Source organism: Nyctereutes procyonoides, unplaced genomic scaffold, assembly GCF_905146905.1.
Source record: "Nyctereutes procyonoides isolate TBG_1078 unplaced genomic scaffold, NYPRO_anot_genome, whole genome shotgun sequence".
Classification (NCBI taxonomy): Eukaryota; Metazoa; Chordata; class Mammalia; order Carnivora; family Canidae; genus Nyctereutes; species Nyctereutes procyonoides.
The window spans coordinates 48,095,664-48,117,789 of record NW_026575125.1 but is presented as its reverse complement, the minus strand read 5'-3'; the positions used below and the strand labels follow the sequence as shown (position 1 = coordinate 48,117,789).

Here is a 22,126-nt window from a genome sequence, read left to right as displayed (position 1 = left end):
GAGAAGCAGACTCCTCACAGGGAGGCTGATGCTCAATTCCCAGATCCCAGGCTGATGCAGGACTCAATTCCCAGACCCCAGACTCAATTCCCTGCCCCATGCCCTGAGCCAAAGGCAGACACTCCACTGCTGAGCCACCCAGCTGTTCCTATTTTTAATTTTAAAAAAGATTTTATTTATTTATTTGAGAGAGAGTGTGTGCATGTGAGACAGAGAGCATGGGCTAGAGAAAGGGCAGATGGAGAGGGAGAAGCAGACTCCCCGCTGAGCAAGGATCCAGACATGGGGCTCAATCCCAGGACTCTGGGATCATGACCTGAACCAAAGGTAGACACTTAACTGACTGAGCCACCCAGGCACCTCTGCTTAGTATATTTTAAAACCTACACTAAAATGAATACAACTATTAAAGTGAAAAATATCTTTGTGTCATCTCAAATTGTCTCTCACACAGAGGCACATGAGGCACATTGTGGGAAAAATCACTGTAGGGATTGCTCTTAGACAGCAGGTACCCAGGCTTCTCTGCTGCTTCTAGTATCTGAGAACCTTGAATGGTGCCCCCCGCCCCTGACCCCCTGCCAACCAGCTCCCTCAACCCAACCTGGTCCCCATCTGTGTCCATTTATTTCACAAGCCTTTATTGAAGTCTACATTGGGCTGGCCCTGTGCTAGGTGCTCAGGTCACAAGGGAGAACAAAACACAGTTCTTGCCTTCAAGTTCTCAGTCTAGTGGGGAAGGCATATATGGAGACAAACACATCATGTTCCCTAACAAGGTGATAAAATATCAGTGTGTACAGAGTGCCAAGGACATACAGAGAGGGTATGGAGGGCTTCACGGAAGAGGCAGCATCTTCAAGGGCAAAGCTAGAGAGAATGATCCAGGCACAACTGGATAGGTAAAGGCAACAGCAAAGTTTTTGTGGCCAGACCACAGGATGATGGTCAGGGAAGGGGGCGATGAGGTTGGAGAGATGGGCCAGAGGCCAGATCATCAAGGGCCTAGAAGGCTGTGGCCTTATCCTAGAGGCCATGGGGAGCCTCTGAATAATTTTAAGATGGGGAGGAGGTCCATCTAGCTTGATCTAGGGCTAAAGGAAGTTTTCTAGCTGCTGCCCCATCACAACCATGTTTGAGGGGGTTCTCACTCTCTACCTGGGAACAATGGCAGAACAAAGGATTTCTATGAAGCTGTGGGCATGTGCTGATATGGAACGCTGATTTAATTTTAGCTCTTAATTGTCAACTGCATTGCTTGCCTTAGAATGTAGATCCCTCTTGTCACCAGAAAGCCTTTCAGTGACAATTAAATATAATCACCAATTACCATTTGTCTGCCTCTGACCTGAATTAGAACCTGAGGCTGTGGATTAATCTCACCAAGCTTCTGGCATTTGTAGGATATCGGCACTTAAAAGATATTACTCTGATGGCTAGGGTGCTCTGGTCTTAGCTTGCAAGGGACTACTGCAACTTCAAACAGAATCAAAGCAATTTCTAAAATAGCTTATGATTCATTTTTTCTCCCCTCCTGTGCCTAAATCTGCTGGCTCCATGTGGAGGGATAGGCACAAGTAACTGTAGAGGTGACATCACAGGAGTGGGCTGCTTGTCTGCCAGCCAGCCTGTGGAGCTTGGCCTGGAGTGGTTTATCTCCTGGGCTGGGCAATGCCTCCCAGGCATTTTGGAGTCACAACTCCAGGTTTCTTTGTCCATGTGCTTTCTCCATATTTCTTTTTCAGACAAAAATTCTGGGCTGGGAAATCCAAGATAATGGGAATAGCAGTGGCAGGAAGAAGAATACAGCCTTACATCTGTATAATGCTTTAAGAGTTGTGAAATCCATTTGCTCCAGTTTGCTCCACCCAAACACCAGTGGAAAATGGAAGCTGGGATTTTAGGCCCGAACTGGAGATAAACTCTCCTTCTCTTGCACCAAGGGGCTAAATGCTAACATTCCCTGTTTACCTCAAGGCACATCATGATTAGGCCTTGGATACCACCAGAAGGTCAGAGTGCTTTCAGTATCTAGGTGCTTCCTGTAAAATAAATTTTTCATCACAAATTGCCTGGCAGGCACAATCTATTAACCATGCCATCCTGATTGTGCCAACAAGTAGTGCCAGTCTTGGCACCACCAACTACTTCTGTAGACCCTGGTTTACAGTCCCAATGGTCCTAAAGACCTTTACTGGAGACAAAGTCATGGCTACTAACTGTGAAGCCCTGAAGGTAGGGTGTGTCATGAACATCTGGAAGTGCCAACAGCTTCCAGAGCAGCTCAAGGGTCTGTGAAAGGAAAAACTGCAATCCGAGTCACACTAGCCACCACCGCGGATCCTGAGGTAAAGGGCTATTGAGCTCAGTCATGAACAGCTGAGGAGTAGGGTGGACGGATTCTTTCCTTGGAGGAGCTATAAAAATAGTTCTGCATTGATCTCATGTTTGCTGTCTGATGTTCCAACACGGGTCCCAGCACAGCTTGCTGTCCCCAGTGCTCTACTGCTACAGTCAGCATGAGAAGTCTCCCAGCCTAGCTTCCCTCCCCTGATGTCCCCAGCATCATGGCTGCCAGGCTGGAAACTAAAGGGGTGGCATACTCTCGCTGGGTCTTCTTGGTTTTAGATTAGATTTCAGCATTGTGCGTGTGCGCATGTGTGATGCCTGTGGTAGCAGTGAGCCACAGATGCTCATCAGTCTTGTAAGAGTGGTGGGTAACCCTGCTGTTGCTACTGTAGCTGCCATTGCCACCACCACGCAAATTCAGAATGACCCAGTGAAAGACCATAAATGCTGGTCAGTGCCATGAAAACGTCATCTTTGTAAACCAAGATGCTGTACTCAGGCCATTCTGTCGGAAATCTTGGCGGGGTATAAAAGTGACCCTTTTGAAAGCTGCATCTGTAAACTTGTATCTAGAAAGTGACTGGCAGAACAGAACAGATCATCACCTCCAAAGCAGAGAGGCCTTCCAGAACTTATTTTCCAGCTAACGGGGGATATGTGCACCTATGAAAATTGATTAAGGATCACTGCTTCAGCCTCTTTTAAGAGATGTGAATAAAAATCTTGGCTTGGGACTGCCTCCTCTCCGGTTGACTGATTTTTCAATTGATTTGTATTTATTAGCTAATGAAATTAAAGCTGTAAAAATGATAACAGAAACACAATAAATCTCCCCCACAACTGGCTGTTTCTATGTCACTATGGTACATTCCTCACTTTGATTACTTCAAAGTCTATTATTTTGTTCTCAATTATTCTGTTTTTCTGGCACTGGAGAAAATCAATTTGTTTTATTTTCTCTTATTCATGCACTCGATTATGCTCTTCGGGCACATTTAATCACTTTGATGTTTTCATTTTATGGCCCGTCTCTAGGCACTTCGGTTGCATTGCTGCCAACGGGCAAGCAGGACTAATTTGCATGTCACAATAGACTTGAAATCCTAACTCAATTTCGAAATCTTTATGAAATCTCCTTCCAAAATATGCTTGGAGCTGCAAAGAGGCAGAACGATGTGGGTAAACCAGAAGCCTATAAAGACGTTTCTCTTTCTCAAAACACTGAGAGCTCTTAGGTGGCCTGACTGTAGCTTGGGAATGTCACTGTCCAGGTAAAGCAGAGGAGTCCACAGGATGGGATGTCTGTAGAGCTTCCCCTGGAAGTTTGAGGAGAGAATCCTGCAAAGACTGTCCCTCAGCGTCAAGGCCAGGGAGGCTGGGTCTGCTTACTCTGGCATAAAATGCCTATCAGCACTGCTGGATTTGGCAGCTATACTAAAGACAGCACCTGAATCTCAGTTGGTTAAAGGGCCTCCGGGTAGACTGAGGGAATTGTCAACACTAAGGCATTCCAGAACTGTGAGTGTTTTAACCTTATTTTCTCTAATAAATTCTTTTGAAAAATAGAAAAATGCAGTTTATTTTTTTTTAACATTTCAAGTTTTTATTTACTTGCTAGTTAGTTAACATATAGTGTAATATTAGCTTCAGGAGTAGAATTTAGTGGTTCATCACTACAAGTGTCCTCCTTAATGCCCATCACCCATTTAGCCCATCCCCTACCTCCATCTCTCCCTCCCTCCATCAATTCTCAGTTTGTTCTCTGTAGTTAAGTCTATCTTCTCTAATAAGTTCTAATCTCTCTCTTGCACCTTGATTATTTTAGAGCTAAAAGCTGGAGGGTAGTAAGGGATATAACTGCTTTAAGCATGTACTTTGAGCAAACAGAAAAAAAGCTTAATTAAACACATTAGAGTTCTTGAAGTTTTCTTCAAAAAAAATTTTTTTTCGTATACAACTACCAGCAACTCCACCAGGAAGAAGAAAAATTCCATATTTCCTCTTCTAAACTTTGGGCATGACCTTCAGTTTCTCATGTGGAATCCCAGCTCCCTCACTTGCTCTGTGACCTACAAAATAATCGAACTCCCTAAGCCTCAGTTCTCTCATCTGTTGAATGGAGCTAATAACATCTATCTCAGAGACAGATTTGCTTCCCAAACTTCAATACTGTCAAAAAATTTGTCATATTTACATACCACTTATGTGGAGACCTCTCTTATACCAACTGCGCTTTAAAGAAACCTAACCTTAAAAAAAATGAAAAAGAAAACATTTAACTCTATCCTAAGCAATGATATCTGTGAAATCATCAGTTTGATGTGACAGTTATATTTCTCTCTAATACACACTAAAACATATACAGTTGACCCTTGAACAACATGGTTTGAACAGCATGGGTTCACTTACACATGGATTTTTTTACAGTATAGTACTGTAAATGTATTTCCTCTTATGATTTTTGTGATATCATTTTTTAAAAGATTTTATTTATTTATTCATGATAGACATAGAGAGAGAGAGAGAGAGGCAGAGACACAGGCAGAGGGAGAAGCCGGCTCCCCGTGGGGAGCCCGATGGGGGACTCCATCTGGGGGACCTCGGGATCATGCCCTGAGCCGAAGACAGATGTTCAACCACTGAGCCATCCAGGTGTCCCTGATATCATTTTCTTTTCTCTACCTTACTTTATTGTAAGAATACAAAAACACGAATTCAAAGTGATACAAGCAACCCTATGTTTACAGCAACTTTATTTATTTATTTTTAAAGATTTTATTTATTTATTCATCAGAGAGAGAAGGAGAGGCAGAGACAGAAGTAGGCTCCATGCAGGGAGCCCGACGCGGGACTTGATCCCGGGTCTCCAGGATCACGCCCTGGGCCGAAGGTGGCGCTAAACCGCTGAGCCACCTGGGCTGCTCAGCAGCATTATTTATAATAGCCAAGATATGGAAACAGCCTAGTGTCCATCGATTGAAGAATGGATAAAGATGTGGATATATATGGTATATATATTATACATATAATATAATATAATATAATATAATATAATATAATATAATATAATATAATGATGTGATATATAATATTCCATTATATATATCACATCTTATATTATATATATAATATATATATAACATCTTATATATATATATAATGGAATATTATTCAGCCATAAAAAGAATGAAATCTTGGCATTTGTGACAACATGGATAAAGCTAGAGAGTATAATGCTAAGCGAAATAAGTTAGCCACAGAAAGACAAATACCATATGGATTCACTCATATGTGGAGTTTAAGAAAGAAAACAAATGAGTAAAGGAAAAAAGAGACAGAGAGAGAAATCAAGAAACAGACTCTTAATTATAGAGAACAAACTGATGGTTACCAGAGGGGAGGAGGTCGGGGGATAGGTTAAATAAGTGATGAGAATTAAGGAGTACACTTGTGATGAGCACCAGGTGATGTATGGAATTGTTAAATCACTGTATTGTATACTTGAGACTAATATAACATTGTATGTTCATTAATGGGAATTAAAATACTTAAAAAAGAATACAGTACACAATATATATACAAAATATGTGTTGACTTTTATGTTTCAGTAAATTTTCTGGTCAACAATAGGTTATTAGTAGTTAAGTTTTTGGGGATTCAAAAATGATATGCATTTGTGTCTACCCAGGAACGCCAAAAAACAAAGACAAAAATTAAAAAAAAACAAAAACAAAAGTTATATGTAGATTTTTCAAGTGTGTAGGGTGTTGGTACCCCTAACAGTCACATTGTTCAAGGGTCAACTATACATTAAACATACCAGATCCATTCCTACCTTAGGGTTTTTTTTTTTAGGTTTTTTTATCTTACTCTTCTTTTTATCTAGAATGTTTTTCATCCCAATTTTTGCAAAGCTCCTTCCCTTACTTCATTAAGCTCTATTCCCAAATGTCATTTCCTCAGGGAGGGCTTTACTGACCACCTATCTAAAATAGCACCCCCATCGGAATTTATCAGTAACCAATATCAAATATTTATTCATTTGCTTATTGTCTATCTTCCTTACTAGAATGTAAGCTCCATGATGGACAAGGCCTTTACGTGTCCTATTTACATCTCTATTACCAGTGCCTACAGTAGTGTCTGGCACATATCTACACCAAATATGTATTTGTTAAATGTATGAAACATTAAAATAAAAAATTAGCCTAGCAGCAACCAGGATCCCCTTCCACCAGAGAAGGCAGAGTGGAAAGCCAGAATTTTTATCCCTGTTCAATGGCAAGGAGGCTCACCCACTGCCATCAGTAGAGACCACATGGGGAGCAGCAATAAGGTGCCACTTTCATTCTCAGCCAGGTGGTATCAGTGGAGTTCTAATAGGGAACCTGAATTTCTACTCTGCTCAGTGGTAATGAAGTGTCCCACTTTCCCCACAGGCAGTCAATGGCAGCTAAGTGGGGAACCTAGACTTTTATCACCAACTGGAAGTAATGAGGTGGTGCTCCCCTCCTCTGCCATCATAATGTCAGAGGAAGCCTGCTAAAATAGAAGATTTAAAGAAGATACAGACTTCATAAAAATATCTAAAATATTCAGGATACAATAGAAAATCACCCATACCAAGAAACAGGAAACTATCAATTTGAATGGGAAAAAGACAATCAACAGATGTCAACACAGAGATAACATAGAAGTTGGAAATACCTCACTGAGCAATTATGAACATGCTTGAAAAAATAGAAAATAAGTCTCAGCAAAGTGATAGAAGAAATAAAAAAAACTAAATGGAAATTTTAGAACTAAAAGATACAAGTGAAATAAAAAACTCAATAGATAGGTTCCATAGCAGAGTGGAGGGAAGTAGGAGAGGAAAACTCAGTAAACTGGAATATAGAACAATAGAAATTACCCAATTTGAGGGGATCCCTGGGTGGCTCAGTGGATTAGCACCTGCCTTCGGCCCAGGGCATGACCCTGGAGTCCTGGGATCAAATCCCACGTCGGGCTCCCTGTGTGGAGCCTGCTTCTCTCTCTCTCTCTCTCTCTCTCTCTCTCTCTCTCTCTCATAAATAAATAAAATCTTTAGGGAATCCCTGAGTGGCTCAGCCTGCCTTTGGCCCAGGGCGTGATCCTGGAGTCCTGGGATCGAGTCCCACATCGGGCTCCTTGCATGGAGCCTGCTTCTTCCTCTGCCTCTCTCTCTCTCTCTCTGTGTGTGTGTGTGTGTCTCTCATGAATAAATGAATAAAATATTTAAAAAAATCTTAAAAAAATAAATTTCCCAATTTGAAGAAAACGCAAAAAATGGTCTGAGAAAATGGGAAAAACCTCAAGGACCATGTGGAATTATGATAATAGATCTAACCTTCATGGGGCATCTGGGTGGCTCAGTCAGTTGAGCGACTGACTCATGGTTCCAGCTCAGGTCATGACCTCAGGGTTGTGAGACTGAGCCCCACATCAGGCTCTGTGCTCAGTGGGGTGTCTGCTTGAGATTCTCTCTCTGCCCCTCCCCTTGCTCTCTGTCTCTCTCTCAAATAAATCTTTTTAAAAAAGGATCTAACACATTCATGTCACCAAAGTCCCAGAGGGCAAGGAGAAAGGGGATAGGACTAAAAAAGAATTTCAAGTAATCACTAGGGGCACCTGGGTGGCTCTGTGGTTGAGTGTCAGCCTTTGGCTCAGGTCATGATCCCGGGGTCATGGGATCGAGTCCCGCATCAGGCTCCCTCCAGGGAGCCTGCTTCTCCCTCTACTTATGTATCTGCTTCTCTGCATCTCTCATGAATAAATAAAAAAATTAATACCCCCCCAAATGGCTAAAGATCCCCCAAATTTGGCAAAAGATATAAGCCTACAGATTCAAGAATCTGACTGAACTCCAAACTGGATAAATCCAAAGAAATCCATGTCAAGACTCATCATAATCAGATTCCTGGAAAAAAAGAAAGGGGGAAAAAAAACCAAATCTGGAAAGCAGCAAAACAGAAGCAAACCCTTATCCTATAAGGGAAAGATAATTCAAATGATAGTGATTTTCTCATTAAAAACCATGGAGGCCAGAGGAGGTGGTAAAATATGTTTCAGGTGATACAAGAAAATAACTGTCAACCCAGAATTCTAGGTCTATGAAAATATTTTTCTGGAATGAAGGGGAAATAAAAATATCTCAAAGGAAGGAAAACTAAGAGAATTTGTTGCCACCAGACCTACCCTAACAGAATAGCTAAAGGAATGCTATTTTTTTTGCAATGGAAAGGTAATGATAACAGAAGGAATCTTGGAACATCAGGAAGGAAGAAAGAACAATGGAATGAGTAAAATATGAATAAACATAAATATACCAGGTTTTTTCCTCCTCTTCAGTTTTCCAGATTATGTTTGATGATTGAAACAAAAATTATAACACTGATGTAGTTTTAAATGTATGTAGAGGAAATACTTAAGGCAATTATATTATAAATGGGAGATAGGAAAGAACTTAAAGGTAGGTAAGATTTCTACACTTCACTCAAACTGGTAAAATGTTGATACTAGTAGACTGTAGTAAGTTAGGTATGTATAATATGTACCCAGAGTGGCCACTAAAAAGCCTACATAGAGAGATACAATCAAAACCACTAGAGATGATGGGGATCCCTGGGTGGCTCAGTGGTTTAGTGCCTGCCTTCGGTCCAGGGCGTGATCCTGGAGTCCTGGGATTGAGTCCCACATCAGGCTCCCTGCATGGAGCCTGCTTCTCCCTCTGCCTGTGTCTCTGCCTCTCTCTCTCTCTGTGTCTCTCATGAAAAAATAAATAAAAAAATAAAAAACCCACTAGAGATGAATCAAAATGAAATTTGAACAGAGGTATAAGTCACCAACAGTAAAGGATGAAAAAGAAAACAGAGAAAGAACAGAGGGAATAAAGAGAAAACAAAAAATCAAATGGCGGATTTAATCCCTAATATATCAAAGTTACACTGAATGTAAATTATCTAAATACATTAGTTAAAGACAAAGATTGGTAGAGTGGCTAAAAAAAATCATCCAACTATATGCTGTCCATAAGAAGCTCACTTCAAGGGCAGCCCCGGTGGCGCAGCGGTTTAGCGCCGCCTGCAGCCCAGGGCCTGATCCTGGAGACCCGGGATCGAGTTCCGCGTTGGGCTCCCTGCATGGAGCCTGCTTCTCCCTCTGCCTCTCTCTCGCTTGCTCTGTATCTCTCATGAGTAAATAAAATAAAATCTTAAAAAAAAAAGCTCACTTCAAATATGATGTTAGCAGGTTGAAAGTAAAAGCAAAATATATGCCACGCAAACAATCAGTAGTGGCTATACTCACATCAGATAAAGTAGACTCCAGAGCAAAGAAAATTACCATGGACAGAAAGGGACATTCCATAATGGTGAAAGGGTCCAAGAAGAGATATAGCAATCTGAAATGTATATGCACCAAACAACAGAGCTTCAGGATAGGATACATGAAGCAGAAGCTGATAGAACTAGAAAGAGATTCGCAATTAGAATTGGAGACTTCAACATTCCTCTCTTTGCAATTGATAATAGAACAAGACGGAAAATGACAAAGAATATAGCAGAACGCAACAATGCTATCAGCCAATAGAATCTAATCGACACTGATAGAACATTCCATCAAACAGAATACACATTCTTTTCTAGCACTTACAGAACATATGCCAAAGTAGATCATATACTGGGCCATAAAACAAATCCCAACAGTTGAAAAAAATTGAAATTATACAGCACATGTTTTCTGACCACAATGGTATCAAGGTAGAAATGAAAAACTTCCTGAAAAAGAAAGCTCCAGGCCCAGATGGTCTCTTTGCAGAATTCTACTAAAAAGGAGAATAAAGCCAATTCTACCCTATCTCTTGCAGAAAATAGAAGAGGAGGGAACACTCCCAAACTCACTTTATAAGGCAGTATTGGCCTGATACTGAAAGCAGATGTTGACAGCACAAAAAAGAAAAGGACAAGCTAATATCCCTCATGAATATAAGATGCAAAATCCTCAAGAAAGTATTAGCGAATAGAATTCAGCAATATATGTAAAAATCATACACAATGACCAAGCGGAGTTTATTCCAGATATACAAGGCTGGTTCAAAATTTGAAGGTCAATCAAGGTAACCTACTATATTAAAAGGCTAAAGAATAAAAATTATATATAAAAAAGAAAAATTACATATATATCAGTATTAGTGTGAAATGATGCAGAAGCAGCATTTAACAAAATTTAACACTGATTCATAACAAAAGCTCATAAAACTAGGAATATAAAGGGGGTACTGCTTCAACTTGACAAGGAAGATCTACAAAAACCTATAGCTAACATCATTCATAGTGGTGAAAGACTGAGTATTTTTCCTTTGAGTTCTGGAACAAGGCAAGGATGTCTGCTCTCACCATTCTTATTTAACATAGTATTGGAAGTATAAGGCAGTGCAATACAGCAAGAAAAGGAAACAAAAAGCATACAGATCATAAAGGAAGAAATAAAACTGTCTCTATTTGTAGATAAGTGGTGATCTATGTATAACATTCTAAGGAATCTATAAGAAAACAGAACTAATAAGTAAGTTCAGCAAGGTCACAGGATCTAAGTGCAATATACAAAAATTGTATTTTTTATACAGTAACAATAAACACATGGAAACCAAAGTGAAATATACAATAACTCAAAGAAAAACTTAGGTACAAAAACGTGTTTAGGATCTGTATGCTGAAAATTACAAAATGCTGAAGAAGGAAATAAAAAAGTTCTAAGTAAATGGAGAAACAAACCATGTTCATGGATTGGAAGACTCAATAAAATAAAGATGTCAATTCTTCCCAAATTGATATCCAGGTTTAACACAATTCCTAACAAAATCACATTAAGGTATTTAGTCATTATAGACCAAATTATTATAAAGCTTATATGGAAAGCAAAGGAACTAGTATAAGCTAAAATTTTTGAAAAAGAAAAAAAGGAATCACACCTGATTTAAAGTTTATCTTATAGCTACAGTGATCAAGACTGTGAGGAGGAATAAACACATAGCTCAACAGAGCAGAAGAGAAAACTCAGAGACTGTTGCCTTGGAGTGAATGAGAATTTTGGGAAGGAATGTCGCCCTAGGGAGCTATCTGGATTTTATAGCCTTCTACTAGACAAAAGAGACTTTACATAATCAGTCAAGGGAAAATCTGCTCCCTTGAGCAGATAGATGAAAGCACCTTAGAATTACTAGAGGTACCTAAGAAAGGAAACAGCACCTGAGAGATATAAAATGCCTACTTTCCAGTCCCTATCTTTTCAGCTGTGTGTAGGTGCAGTTACCAGGTTTTGTAAACCAAAAGTTGGGACATAGGTCTGATAAAATAATAATAATAATAATAATAATTGGGATGCCTGAGTGGCTCAGTGGTTGAGCATCTGCCTTTGGCTCAGGTCCTGATCCCAGGGTCCTGGGATCAAGTCCCGCATAGGGCTTCCTGTGAAGAGCCTGCTTCTCCCTTTGTCTGTGTCTCTGCCTCTCTCTCTGTGTCTCTCATGAATAAATAAATAAAACCTTAAAAAAATGATAATAATAATAAATCAAACACATAGGGACGCCTGGGTGGTGCAGTCAGTTGAGCACCTGACTCTGGGTTTTGACTCAAGTCATGATCTCAGGGTTGTGGGATTCAACATATCAAAACAGAACACATCAAGTATTTGTTTCTGTAAAACTATCCCCCTTCCTCCAACAGCTTCCCATCCCAGTTGGTATCCAGGCTGGGAAGCTCAGAATCATCTTTACTTCTTCCTTTCTTTTTGATCCCCTATACATGACCTACTTCCAAGTGTTGATATTCTTTTCAAACATTTCTTAACCATCTGAGAGGAACAGCATAGGAGGTATCCTACTACCACTGTTCTGGTCCAGGCTCTTGCAGGCTCACTCTTGGAATACCACCACAATTCATTCAAATAACACTGCATCATGTTATGTCCTAATTCCAGAACCTAGAATGGCTCCCACTTTATTGTATCCAATATGGACTACTCAGCCTGAAATTCAAGGGAACTTGCAATCTGCCTCTGGCACCCACCTATCTGAGTTTCCCTTGTTTATGAGCACTTCCTCATTCTTATCAATTTAAATCCTCCAAGCCTTTTGAAAGCAGTCTCCCTAAAATCTTACTCCCTCACTTCTACATAGCAACAGCCTTATTATTTCCTGATCTGTTTAAGGGGTTAATTTTGCCTCCTTCTCTAGAATTCTCAGCTGTTTATTAGAAGCAGAGACTATGTTTTAAACTTCTCTTATACCTCTCATGGTACTAAGAACATGGGAGGCTCCAAAAAATATTCATTGATTGATTTAGTTGGGCTCTGAAGTAGACACATATTCATACTTCTTAAAATTAACCTGGTTCACAACCTTACTTTGGGAGACATTGCAGGGTGGAAAGGGTTTACTAGGGGCAATGGAAAAAAAGCAGATAGGGGATGATGAGTAGACTTGACTGAGCAATAACTGCTAAGGAATGGAGGGCACTAGGTCTGGATTCAAATCCTGAGGTCGCCACTTACTTATTACATGCTTATGGGCATGTTACACCATGTCTTTCGACACCAGTTTCCTAAGTTATGAGGCAATTATGAGGATTAAATGAGATCATATATATAAAGAATCCAGCATATGGCTTTCAATAATGGTAGTTCCCACCTCCTAGATTTATATAGGTATCTGGAGTCTTCATAAGTAATCGCCAAGGGTTTTCATGGTTTGTTAAAATCTGTTGTCTAAGTTACTGTGACTTTGGGGAGCGGTCTCCATTTTTATTTTAGAATTTATAAAGTTTTCTGCATGACACTTTTATAATTTCTCTTTCTGTTTAACAACAGCAACAACAAACCTTTCCAAATTTTTTAACTCTTTAGTGAAATAAGACAGGAACCTGGTCAGTGGGGAAAGCCAGGCTGGTGGTAGGCTCTTGGAAATAACCATAGTGGGCTGGAGAAGAATAAAGGGACAGGGGATGGCAAGGGGAGATAGGGAATGGACATCACAGAGATCTTCTCCTGAAGTAATGCAAATTGGCTCAGGGTATCCTCCACAATCCTGCTCCAAATCCTTCTAAGAAGCCCTAAAGCAGATGGTCAGTCTGTCTTGGGACCAACCCTGCCTTTCTACTTATCCTCATGGCTTCCTAGGAAACAAGAGAAGGTGTAGAAATAAGCTGGGTTTCCATGTGTAGAGTTCCACCAGGCAGGAGAACTGGTTCAAACTTGGAGCTTCAACAGGCCTTGGACATGTCCAGACCTGATGTCCTAATTGCTAATCCTTAGAAGAACGTCAATCCCAGACTTCAATTGCCAGAGATGTGGGTTATGCTCAGCACAATAGTTTCCTGAGAATATTACCAAGAGATGTTCAAAGGGTCTCATCTTGGGGCCATGGTACCGTAAATAGCAGAATGGGGCTGACACAACACACTTCAGATAGTAGGAGCTGGATGGGTTGGCTTTTTCCACCTTTTGTCCTCTTTTACTTCTCTACTCAGCTCAAAATGGAGTAGAAAGGTTTAGTAACAGTATGGTAGGGTGATGGGAGCATGGCAGGGCAGTGGGTTAGAGAAGTCTAAAAGGCCTGGATCAGAGGACAGAATTTCGTGTTGCTCATGGCTATATTCCTCCCATTTCCAAGGAGACATCCAATGTCAGGTGCTTTGGATTAGCAACATGGAAGGAACTGGGAATGCAGTGAATGGTGGGAAGAGTTTACCAGGGGCAATTGGAAAAAACAAGGTTGTTTTAAAAAAAATAGGATTGGAAAAATGAAGTATAATGAATACACTTGGCAGGGGAATACTGCAGAGAGAAGGGGGGCACTAGACAGGCCAAAAACAGTCTGACTCCAAAGCCCCAATTCAAAAAGACCAGGGTTCAAGTGTATGCTCTACCACCTATTAGCACAGGGTGTGGCACACAGTAGGTGCTTAGTAATTGCTTGCTGAATGAATGAACAAATGTGACCTTGGCCAAGTCTCACTTTTCCTCTCTGAGCCTCAGTTTCCTCATCTGGAAAATAAATAGCAGCTATTGTTCTTATTATTTCACCTGTACTGTATCTCCCCTATATCCACATCAGTTGGCTGGTCCATCTCCCCAACCCTATACTGTATAGGATGCCAATGCAGCCTCCTTCATTAAGGGTCAGAAAAGGCACGTGTGCACAAGGCCTTCTCTTCCCTCTTGTGTCCTCCCCCTCCTCCTCCTTCTTACCTCCTGGCCCTATTTGTCTCCTTTTCTATACCAGGCAAACTTGGGGTACAGTCTGGGAACTCAGAGCAAATGAGTTGTAACCTCCAATTACAGTGCCAACACATACACATGTGCAACTCACACTCCCTCTGCACTCCTTCACAGAAGGTTGGGTTTGGGTTGCATCACACAGAGCCAAGCAGGCTTGGGGAGCTAGCCACCCCTGGAGATTGATCACATCAGTACCGTTCCAACTTTGGAAGGTTCAGTGTGAGCCAACTCTTCTGGAGTATGTCAACCAGAGGAAAGGCAAACAAGTTTGAGCATATGAAGATGGTGTGAGGATGGTTTTACAGTAGTGGGCATGAGCTAGGCTGAGTGATCCACACTTCCTTGTGAACACTGACACATATCTTTGAGATTTATTGGCATGAAAAGAGCAATTTGTTAGAGCAAAACATAGCTTTTTCCTGTATAAAGCTAACAGCTTGAATTGATTCTCCAAGGTTTTATTTTTGTCTTTTTTTCCTCTTGGAAAGTCTAATGGGCAGTAAAGATGGGATACGGTAAGGTCTAACTTTGCCTGTCCCTCCAGTCAACCTGTAGCATATGGAATGTATCTCTATAAGATGAACCTCCCCAGGTTTGATCTTTAGTAGGTTAAAAATCCCATCTTCTGTGCTTTAAGGGATGTGGTGAGAAAGAGAAAAAAACCAACCTCAAAGGCTAACAAATTCCACAAGACATGCTGGCTAAACTCCCTCTCATAGAGTGGAACTTAATCCATACACTTCATCATTGACATACCATCTTCCCAAATCAATCCATGCCTCCCCCTCCTTTGTTTTTTTTTTTAATTTTTATTTATTTATGATAGTCACACAGAGAGAAAGAGGCAGAGACACAGGCAGAGGGAGAAGCAGGCTCCATGTACCGGGAGCCCGACGTGGGATTCGATCCCGGGTCTCCATGATCGCGCCCTGGGCCAAAGGCAGGCGCTAAACTGCTGCGCCACCCAGGGATCCCCCTCCTTTGTTTTTAAAATGAGGGAAGGAGGGCAAAAGATACAGGGAGAAATGGCCGGCCTTGCTGAGGTTTTTATATGTAAGAATAAATGAGAAGTCATGTAGGCAGGTTCAGGAAAATTTTTCAGAATGTAGGAAATTCAGCAGCTTTTCCACACTGACCATTGTCATGGCAACCCACTATCTGATGGCAGCATGCGTCACCAGGCTGGAGGGGCACAGTCTCAGTATAGCAGGTTAATCGGGCCATATTTAGCAACATTTGGACTTCTTTCTAGCCTCGTTTCTTCTAGGTTTAGCTGAATTTCTTTTTGGTTCTTGACTTGTGTGCTCTGCTCATTTGCATGGCTAGAACACAAGACTTTGCCAATATGAAAGAGATGGCTAAATGGAAAATCTGAACATTCCTAGTATTCTCTAGCCACTCTACTTGCTGTCTGCCCTCCCTGGCTCCTCCCCACCCACTCTCAGCCATTTAATTTCTTTTCTTCTCATCAATTCTTTCCTGTACACAGTATTATCCCCCTGCCACTGCCCCAGCAACTGTGACATCTACCAACCTCTGCACCCTCATCATATTCTTTTTATTGTTTTTCTATTTTCTCATTTTTAACATACAACATCCTAGGATCTTAGGATTAGAAGGAATCTTGACAATAATCTAGTACAATCACCCTCTCCCAATGCAGAAGCCTTTCTATGATATGACAGTCAAGTGATTATCTAGCCTCTACTTGCATGTCTCCAGCAACAGAGACCTCATTCTTTTTTGGGAAGCCTGCTCCACTTTGGACAGGTTCAAAATGTTAGAAAATTCTTCCTTCTATGATAAAAATTTGCCTTTTTATAATATTTACCTGAGAGTCCTAGCTCTGTGCCCTGTGACCACATAGACTCGGTCTATGCCCTCTGCTCCGGGACAGCTTCTCAGAGATATGAAGGCCATGTTCTCCTTGTCTTCTTTTCTCCAAAAGCCCTAGTTCCTCCAGTCAGATCTCTTGGAGCCTGGTCTATAGTCCTTTCCCCATCCTGACTGACCAGTAGCATGCCCCTATTTGTCTAGAGCCTATGTATGTACGTATGTATGTATGTATGTCTAGAGCCCTTTGAAAATGAAGTTGATACTGCATCTGCTTCTCTGGAGGCCAACTTGTTCTGGAGACTCACACTGAAGTCCACATTGACTAAAATCCCTAACTCTTTCAGACAAAATGCTGCTGAGCCACATCTTCCCATCTTGTATGTGTCTAATTGCTTCGGAGGACCCAGTTCTTGGTCCATACATTTTCTTTTTCTTTCTTTCTTTCTTTCTTTTTTTTTTTTTTGTTGTTGTTGTGAAAATTTTATTTATTTATTTATTTATATTTTTAAATTGGAGTTCAATTTGCCAACATATAGCATAACACCCAGTACTCATCCTATTAACTGCCCCCCTCAGTGCCTGTCACCCAGTCACCCCCACCCCCCACCCACCTCCCTTTCCACCACCCCTTGTTCATTTCCCAGAGTTAGGAGTCTCTCATGTTCTGTCTCCCTTTCTGATATTTCCCACTCATTTTTTCTCCTTTCCCCTTTATTCCCTTCCACTATTTTTTATATTCCCCAAATGAATGAGACCATACACTGTTTGTCCTTCTCCGATTGACTTATTTCACTCAGCATAATACCCTCCAGTTCCATCCACGTCGAAGCAAATGGTGGGTATTTGTTGTTTCTAATGGCTGAGCAATATTCCATTGTATACATAAACCACATCTTCTTTATCCATTCATCTTTCGATGGACACTGAGGTTCCTTCCACAGTTTGGCTATTGTGGACATTGCTGCTATAAACATCGGGGTGCAGGTGTCTCAGCATTTCACTGCATCTGTATCTTTGGGGTAAATCCCCAGCAGTGCAATGGCTGGGTCATAGGACAGATCTATTTTTAACTCTTTGAGGAACCTCCACACAATTTTCCAGAGTGGCTGTGCCAGTTCACATTCCCACCAACAGTGCAAGAGGGTTCCCTTTTCTCCACATCCTCTCCAACATTTGTTGTTTTCTGCCTTGTTAATTTTCCCCATTCTCACTGGTGTGAGGTGGTATCTCATTGTGGTTTTGATTTGTATTTCTCTGATGGCCAGTGATGCGGAGCATTTTCTCATGTGCATGTTGACCATGTCTATGTCTTCCTCTGTGAGATTTCTGTTCATGTCTTTTGCCCATTTCATGATTGTATTGTTTGTTTCTTTGCTGTTGAGTTTAATATGTTCTTTATAGGGCACCTGGGTGGCTCCGTGGTTGAGCATCTGCCTTTGGCTCAGGTCATGATCCCGGGGTCCTGGGGTTGAGTCCCACATCAGGCTCCTCACAGGGAGTCTGCTTCTCCCTCTGCCTATGCCTCTGCCTCTACTCTCTGTGTGTCTCATGAATAAATGAATAAAATCTTTAAAAAACATAAAAAAATAAGTTCTTTATAGATCTTGGATATACTAGTCCTTTATCTGATATGTCATTTGCAAATATCTTCTCCCATTCTGTAGGTTGTCTTTACTTTTGTTGATTGTTTCTTTTGCTGTGCAAAAGCTTCTTATCTTGATCAAGTCCCAATAATTCATTTTTGCTTTTGTTTCTCTTGCCTTCATGGATGTATCTTGCAAGAAGTTACTGTGGCCAAGTTCAAAAAGGATGTTGCCTGTGTTCTCCTCTAGGATTTTGATGGAATCTTGTCTCACGTTTAGATCTTTCATCCATTTTGAGTTTATCTCTGTGTATGGTGTAAGAGAATGTTCCAGTTTCATTCTTCTGCATGTGGCTGTCCAATTATCCCAGCACCATTTATTGAAGATACTGTCTTTTTCCCAGTGGATAATCTTTCCTGCTTTGCCGAATGTTAGTTGACCATAGAGTTGAGGGTCCACTTCTGGATTCTCTATTCTGTTCCATTGATCTATATGTCTGTTTTTGTGCCAGTACCACACTGTCTTGATGACCACAGCTTTGTAGTACAACCTGAAATCTGGCATTGTGATGCCCCCAGCTATGGTTTCTTTTTTAATATTCCCCTGGCTATTTGGGGTCTTTTCTGATTCCACACAAATCTTTTTTTTTTTTTTAATTTTTTTTTTTATAAATTAATTTTTATTGGTGTTCAATTTACCAACATACAGAATAACACCCAGTGCTCATCCCGTCAAGTGTCCCCCTCCGTGCCCGTCACCCATTCACCCCCACCCCCCGCCCTCCTCCCCTTCCACCACCCCTAGTTCGTTTCCCAGAGTTAGGAGTCTTTATGTTCTGTGTCCCTTTCTGATATCTCCCACACATTTCTTCTCCCTTCCCTTATATTCCCCTTCACTATTATTCATATTCCCCAAATGAGTGAGAACATACACTGTTTGTCCTTCTCCGATTGACTTACTTCACTCAGCATAATACCCTCCAGTTCCATCCACGTTGAAGCAAATGGTGGGTATTTGTTGTTTCTAATGGCTGAGTAATATTCCATTGTATACATAAACCACATCTTCTTTATCCATTCATCTTTCGATGGGCACCGAGGCTCCTTCCACAGTTTGGCTATTGTGGACATGGCTGCTAGAAACATCGGGGTGCAGGTGCCCCGGCGTTTCATTGCATCTGTGATTCCACACAAATCTTAAGATGATTTGTTCCAACTCTCTGAAGAAAGTCCATGGTATTTTGATAGGGATTGCATTAAACGTGTAAATTGCCCTGGGTAACATTGACATTTTCACGATATTAATTCTTCCAAGCCATGAGCATGGAATATTTTTCCATCTCTTTGTGTCTTCCTCAATTTCTTTCAGAAGTGTTCTGTAGTTTTTAGGGTATAGATCCTTTACCTTTTTGGTTAGGTTTATTCCTAGGTATCTTATGCTTTTGGGTGCAGTTGTAAATGGGATTGACTCTTAATTTCTCTTTCTTCAGTCTCATTGTTAGTGTATAGAAATGTCACATTTTCTCCAAGTTTAATTTCATTGTGCTACAATCAGAATATTGCTATAACCTGTCAGGATCTTTTAAAAATCTTGATTCACATGTAACTTACATGTCCTCTAAGATTTCCTATTATTTTTTCCCAACGCTCAAACTAATCTTTTATCTCAAGTCTTTTAAAAATTTATTCCTCTTGGGTTGCCTGGGTGGCTTAGCAGTTGGGCATCTGCCTTTGGTTTAGGATGTGATCCCGGAGTCTCAGGATCGAGTCCCACATCAGGCTCTCTGCATGGAGCCTGCTTCTCCTCCCCTTTCCTGTGTCTCTGCCTCTCTGTGTGTCTCTCATGAATAAATAAAATGTTTTAAAAATTTATTACTCTTCTATGTTCCTTACCTTTCCTAATTCTCTTCCCTTTGAATTACCTTCCTTATGTCTCCTCTCCCTTATTATTTCCATTTCTCCAATAGCAAGATGTCATCATTCTGGAGATATGTGTCTGGGTATGTGTGCAAGAAAGCATGAGGCAGCATACAGATATCTGCACATACGTAGGTGTGAGCAAGAAGCTGCAGAGGCTTGTTTAGTTTCTCTGTTTCTATTGCTTTGTCTGTTCTCTACCAGGATTTAGAGGCTGGATGGGGGGAAAATTGCAAGGTTGAAGAAGAGGGGTAAGAGAAGTTGGTCCAGGATCAGTCCCAAAGGAAACAGAAAAAGTATCCTGGGTCTGTGAGGGGCAGGAAGAAATTAGGGTTGGAGCACTAGTGTTAATCAGGGCGGCAGCACAATGAGAAGGATTGGCAAAAGGCCAGGAATAGAAAGAGTTTAAAGGCCTTAAAGACTGCACAAGGGAGGAGGATTTGGTTAGGAAGTGAGAATTTGTGGGGTTGATATCCACCGAGAAGCTAGAGGGAGGTGGCTTGAAACTATAGGGTCAAGAGAAGGCTGAGTGTTATGGGACACCCCAGAGAGGCGATAAGCATTGCTGTGAGCCTAACCTTACAGGTCTTTGACTTATGAGCTTAGAAAATTTTCTCTGGCCAAAGGAGCCTGGGACATGGAGACCCTGCCCAAGGACTTGGCTGTTGTCACAGACTGGACACTACTAAAGGATAGGGTCTCAATATAACCCTCAGCAAAAACTCCCTAGGACACAATGTATTCCCTCAGACTACCTCTGATACAGTACAGGCCTCCCTTTCATGCTGGATTCTATTCCAACTAGGGAGTCAAAGGTAGGAGAATTGTTGCTATCTTGGTCGTTATATGAATAAACATGGGAATTTCACTCTACAAGATGGGCGATATGATACCCTTATCTTGTTAACACTACAAACAATTAGGATCCAAAAAAATATGCACACATACATACAAATTCAATTAAACAGGAAAATGGGTCACCAGAACGACGTTATAACGTAGATAAAGTGAATTGAGTTGTGGAGTAGCAATTGGGGTTAGGAGGGAGGCTCTACTGGAAAGCTAAGGGCAGCATCCTTAAATAGCTGGTGGACAGTGTGATCAAAAGGATAATAACCTGATGATTGCCATTTCCCTCTGGCCAGAAGCCAGAATAATTGTAGGCTAGGCTGAGGGAAGGGCAGGATAGGGCAACAACTCCATCTCCAGTGCTCTGTATAAGACTGGGGAGCCCACCCTCAGGGCACCAGAATCCTGACTATCCACTGTAGGTGGACAGTCTCTCAAGGCCATACTGGACCAAGTAACTACACTGGAACACAATGTCTGTGAGCCCCTCCTTCCTTCTACCTTAAGTCTGAATTGGCTTGAACTTCCCTCATTTTAAAGAGGGTTTTGAGATGCCTGGGTGGCTCAGCGGTTCAGTGTCTGCCTTCAGCTCAGGGTGTGATCCCGGGATCCCGGGATCCAGGATCAGGGTGTGATCCCGGGATCCCATATCGGGCTCCCTGCATGGAGCCTGCTTCTCCCTCTGCCTGTGTCTCTGCCTCTCTTTCTCTCTCTCTCTCGAATAAATAAACAAAATCTTCAAAAAATAGGGTTTTACTGTTGCTCTTTTAAAAGGAAAAGGTTCCAGGGCACTGGAACCACTTTAGAGCTGGTCTTTCACTGGAGGTGCCTAAAGGTAAACCTTTTGTCCCCCTGAAGGTGACATTAACTAGCCAAATGACAATCCCATCAGAGTGGTCAGTGTGGAATTCCAACTACAAGCTATCAGGCCAAGAAGATGTTTCCCTTCTAAGCCAGTGAAATTATTAACCACCAAAAGACAAATGGTATTTAGGGAAGCCCCCACTGATGGGCCACCACAAGCTGGGTGGCATGAGGAGGGCAAGACTTGACGGGTGGTGCTCACCTTTGATGTAGTTGAGGATTTGCTGGACTCGGTGGGGCTCATTGCGGTCTGGCCGGCAGCTTGGCGTGATTTCCAACACATAATCAGGACCATATGCTGTGAAAAACTGTAAGGAAAAGGGAAAGGCCAAAAAAAAAAAATGCTAAACCACAGAAAACTTCCAAATCGAACTACATACACACAGAAACAATCAAAAGAAAACCATCACTATTGACAAGGCAAGGGAGGCCCAG

At 41.4% G+C, this 22,126-nt stretch overlaps 1 protein-coding gene across 2 annotated transcripts in view; it reads right to left on the bottom strand.

The window, feature by feature from the left end:
- The window catches only part of HDAC8 (histone deacetylase 8), a 223,363-nt gene that overhangs the window by 7,212 nt on the left and 194,025 nt on the right, over positions 1–22,126 (bottom strand). For both annotated transcript variants that reach the window (XM_055338986.1, XM_055338987.1), the window contains one exon: positions 21,894–21,999. In XM_055338986.1, the coding sequence (XP_055194961.1) occupies positions 21,894–21,999 (106 nt within the window). The remainder of the gene's footprint in view (positions 1–21,893; positions 22,000–22,126) is intronic.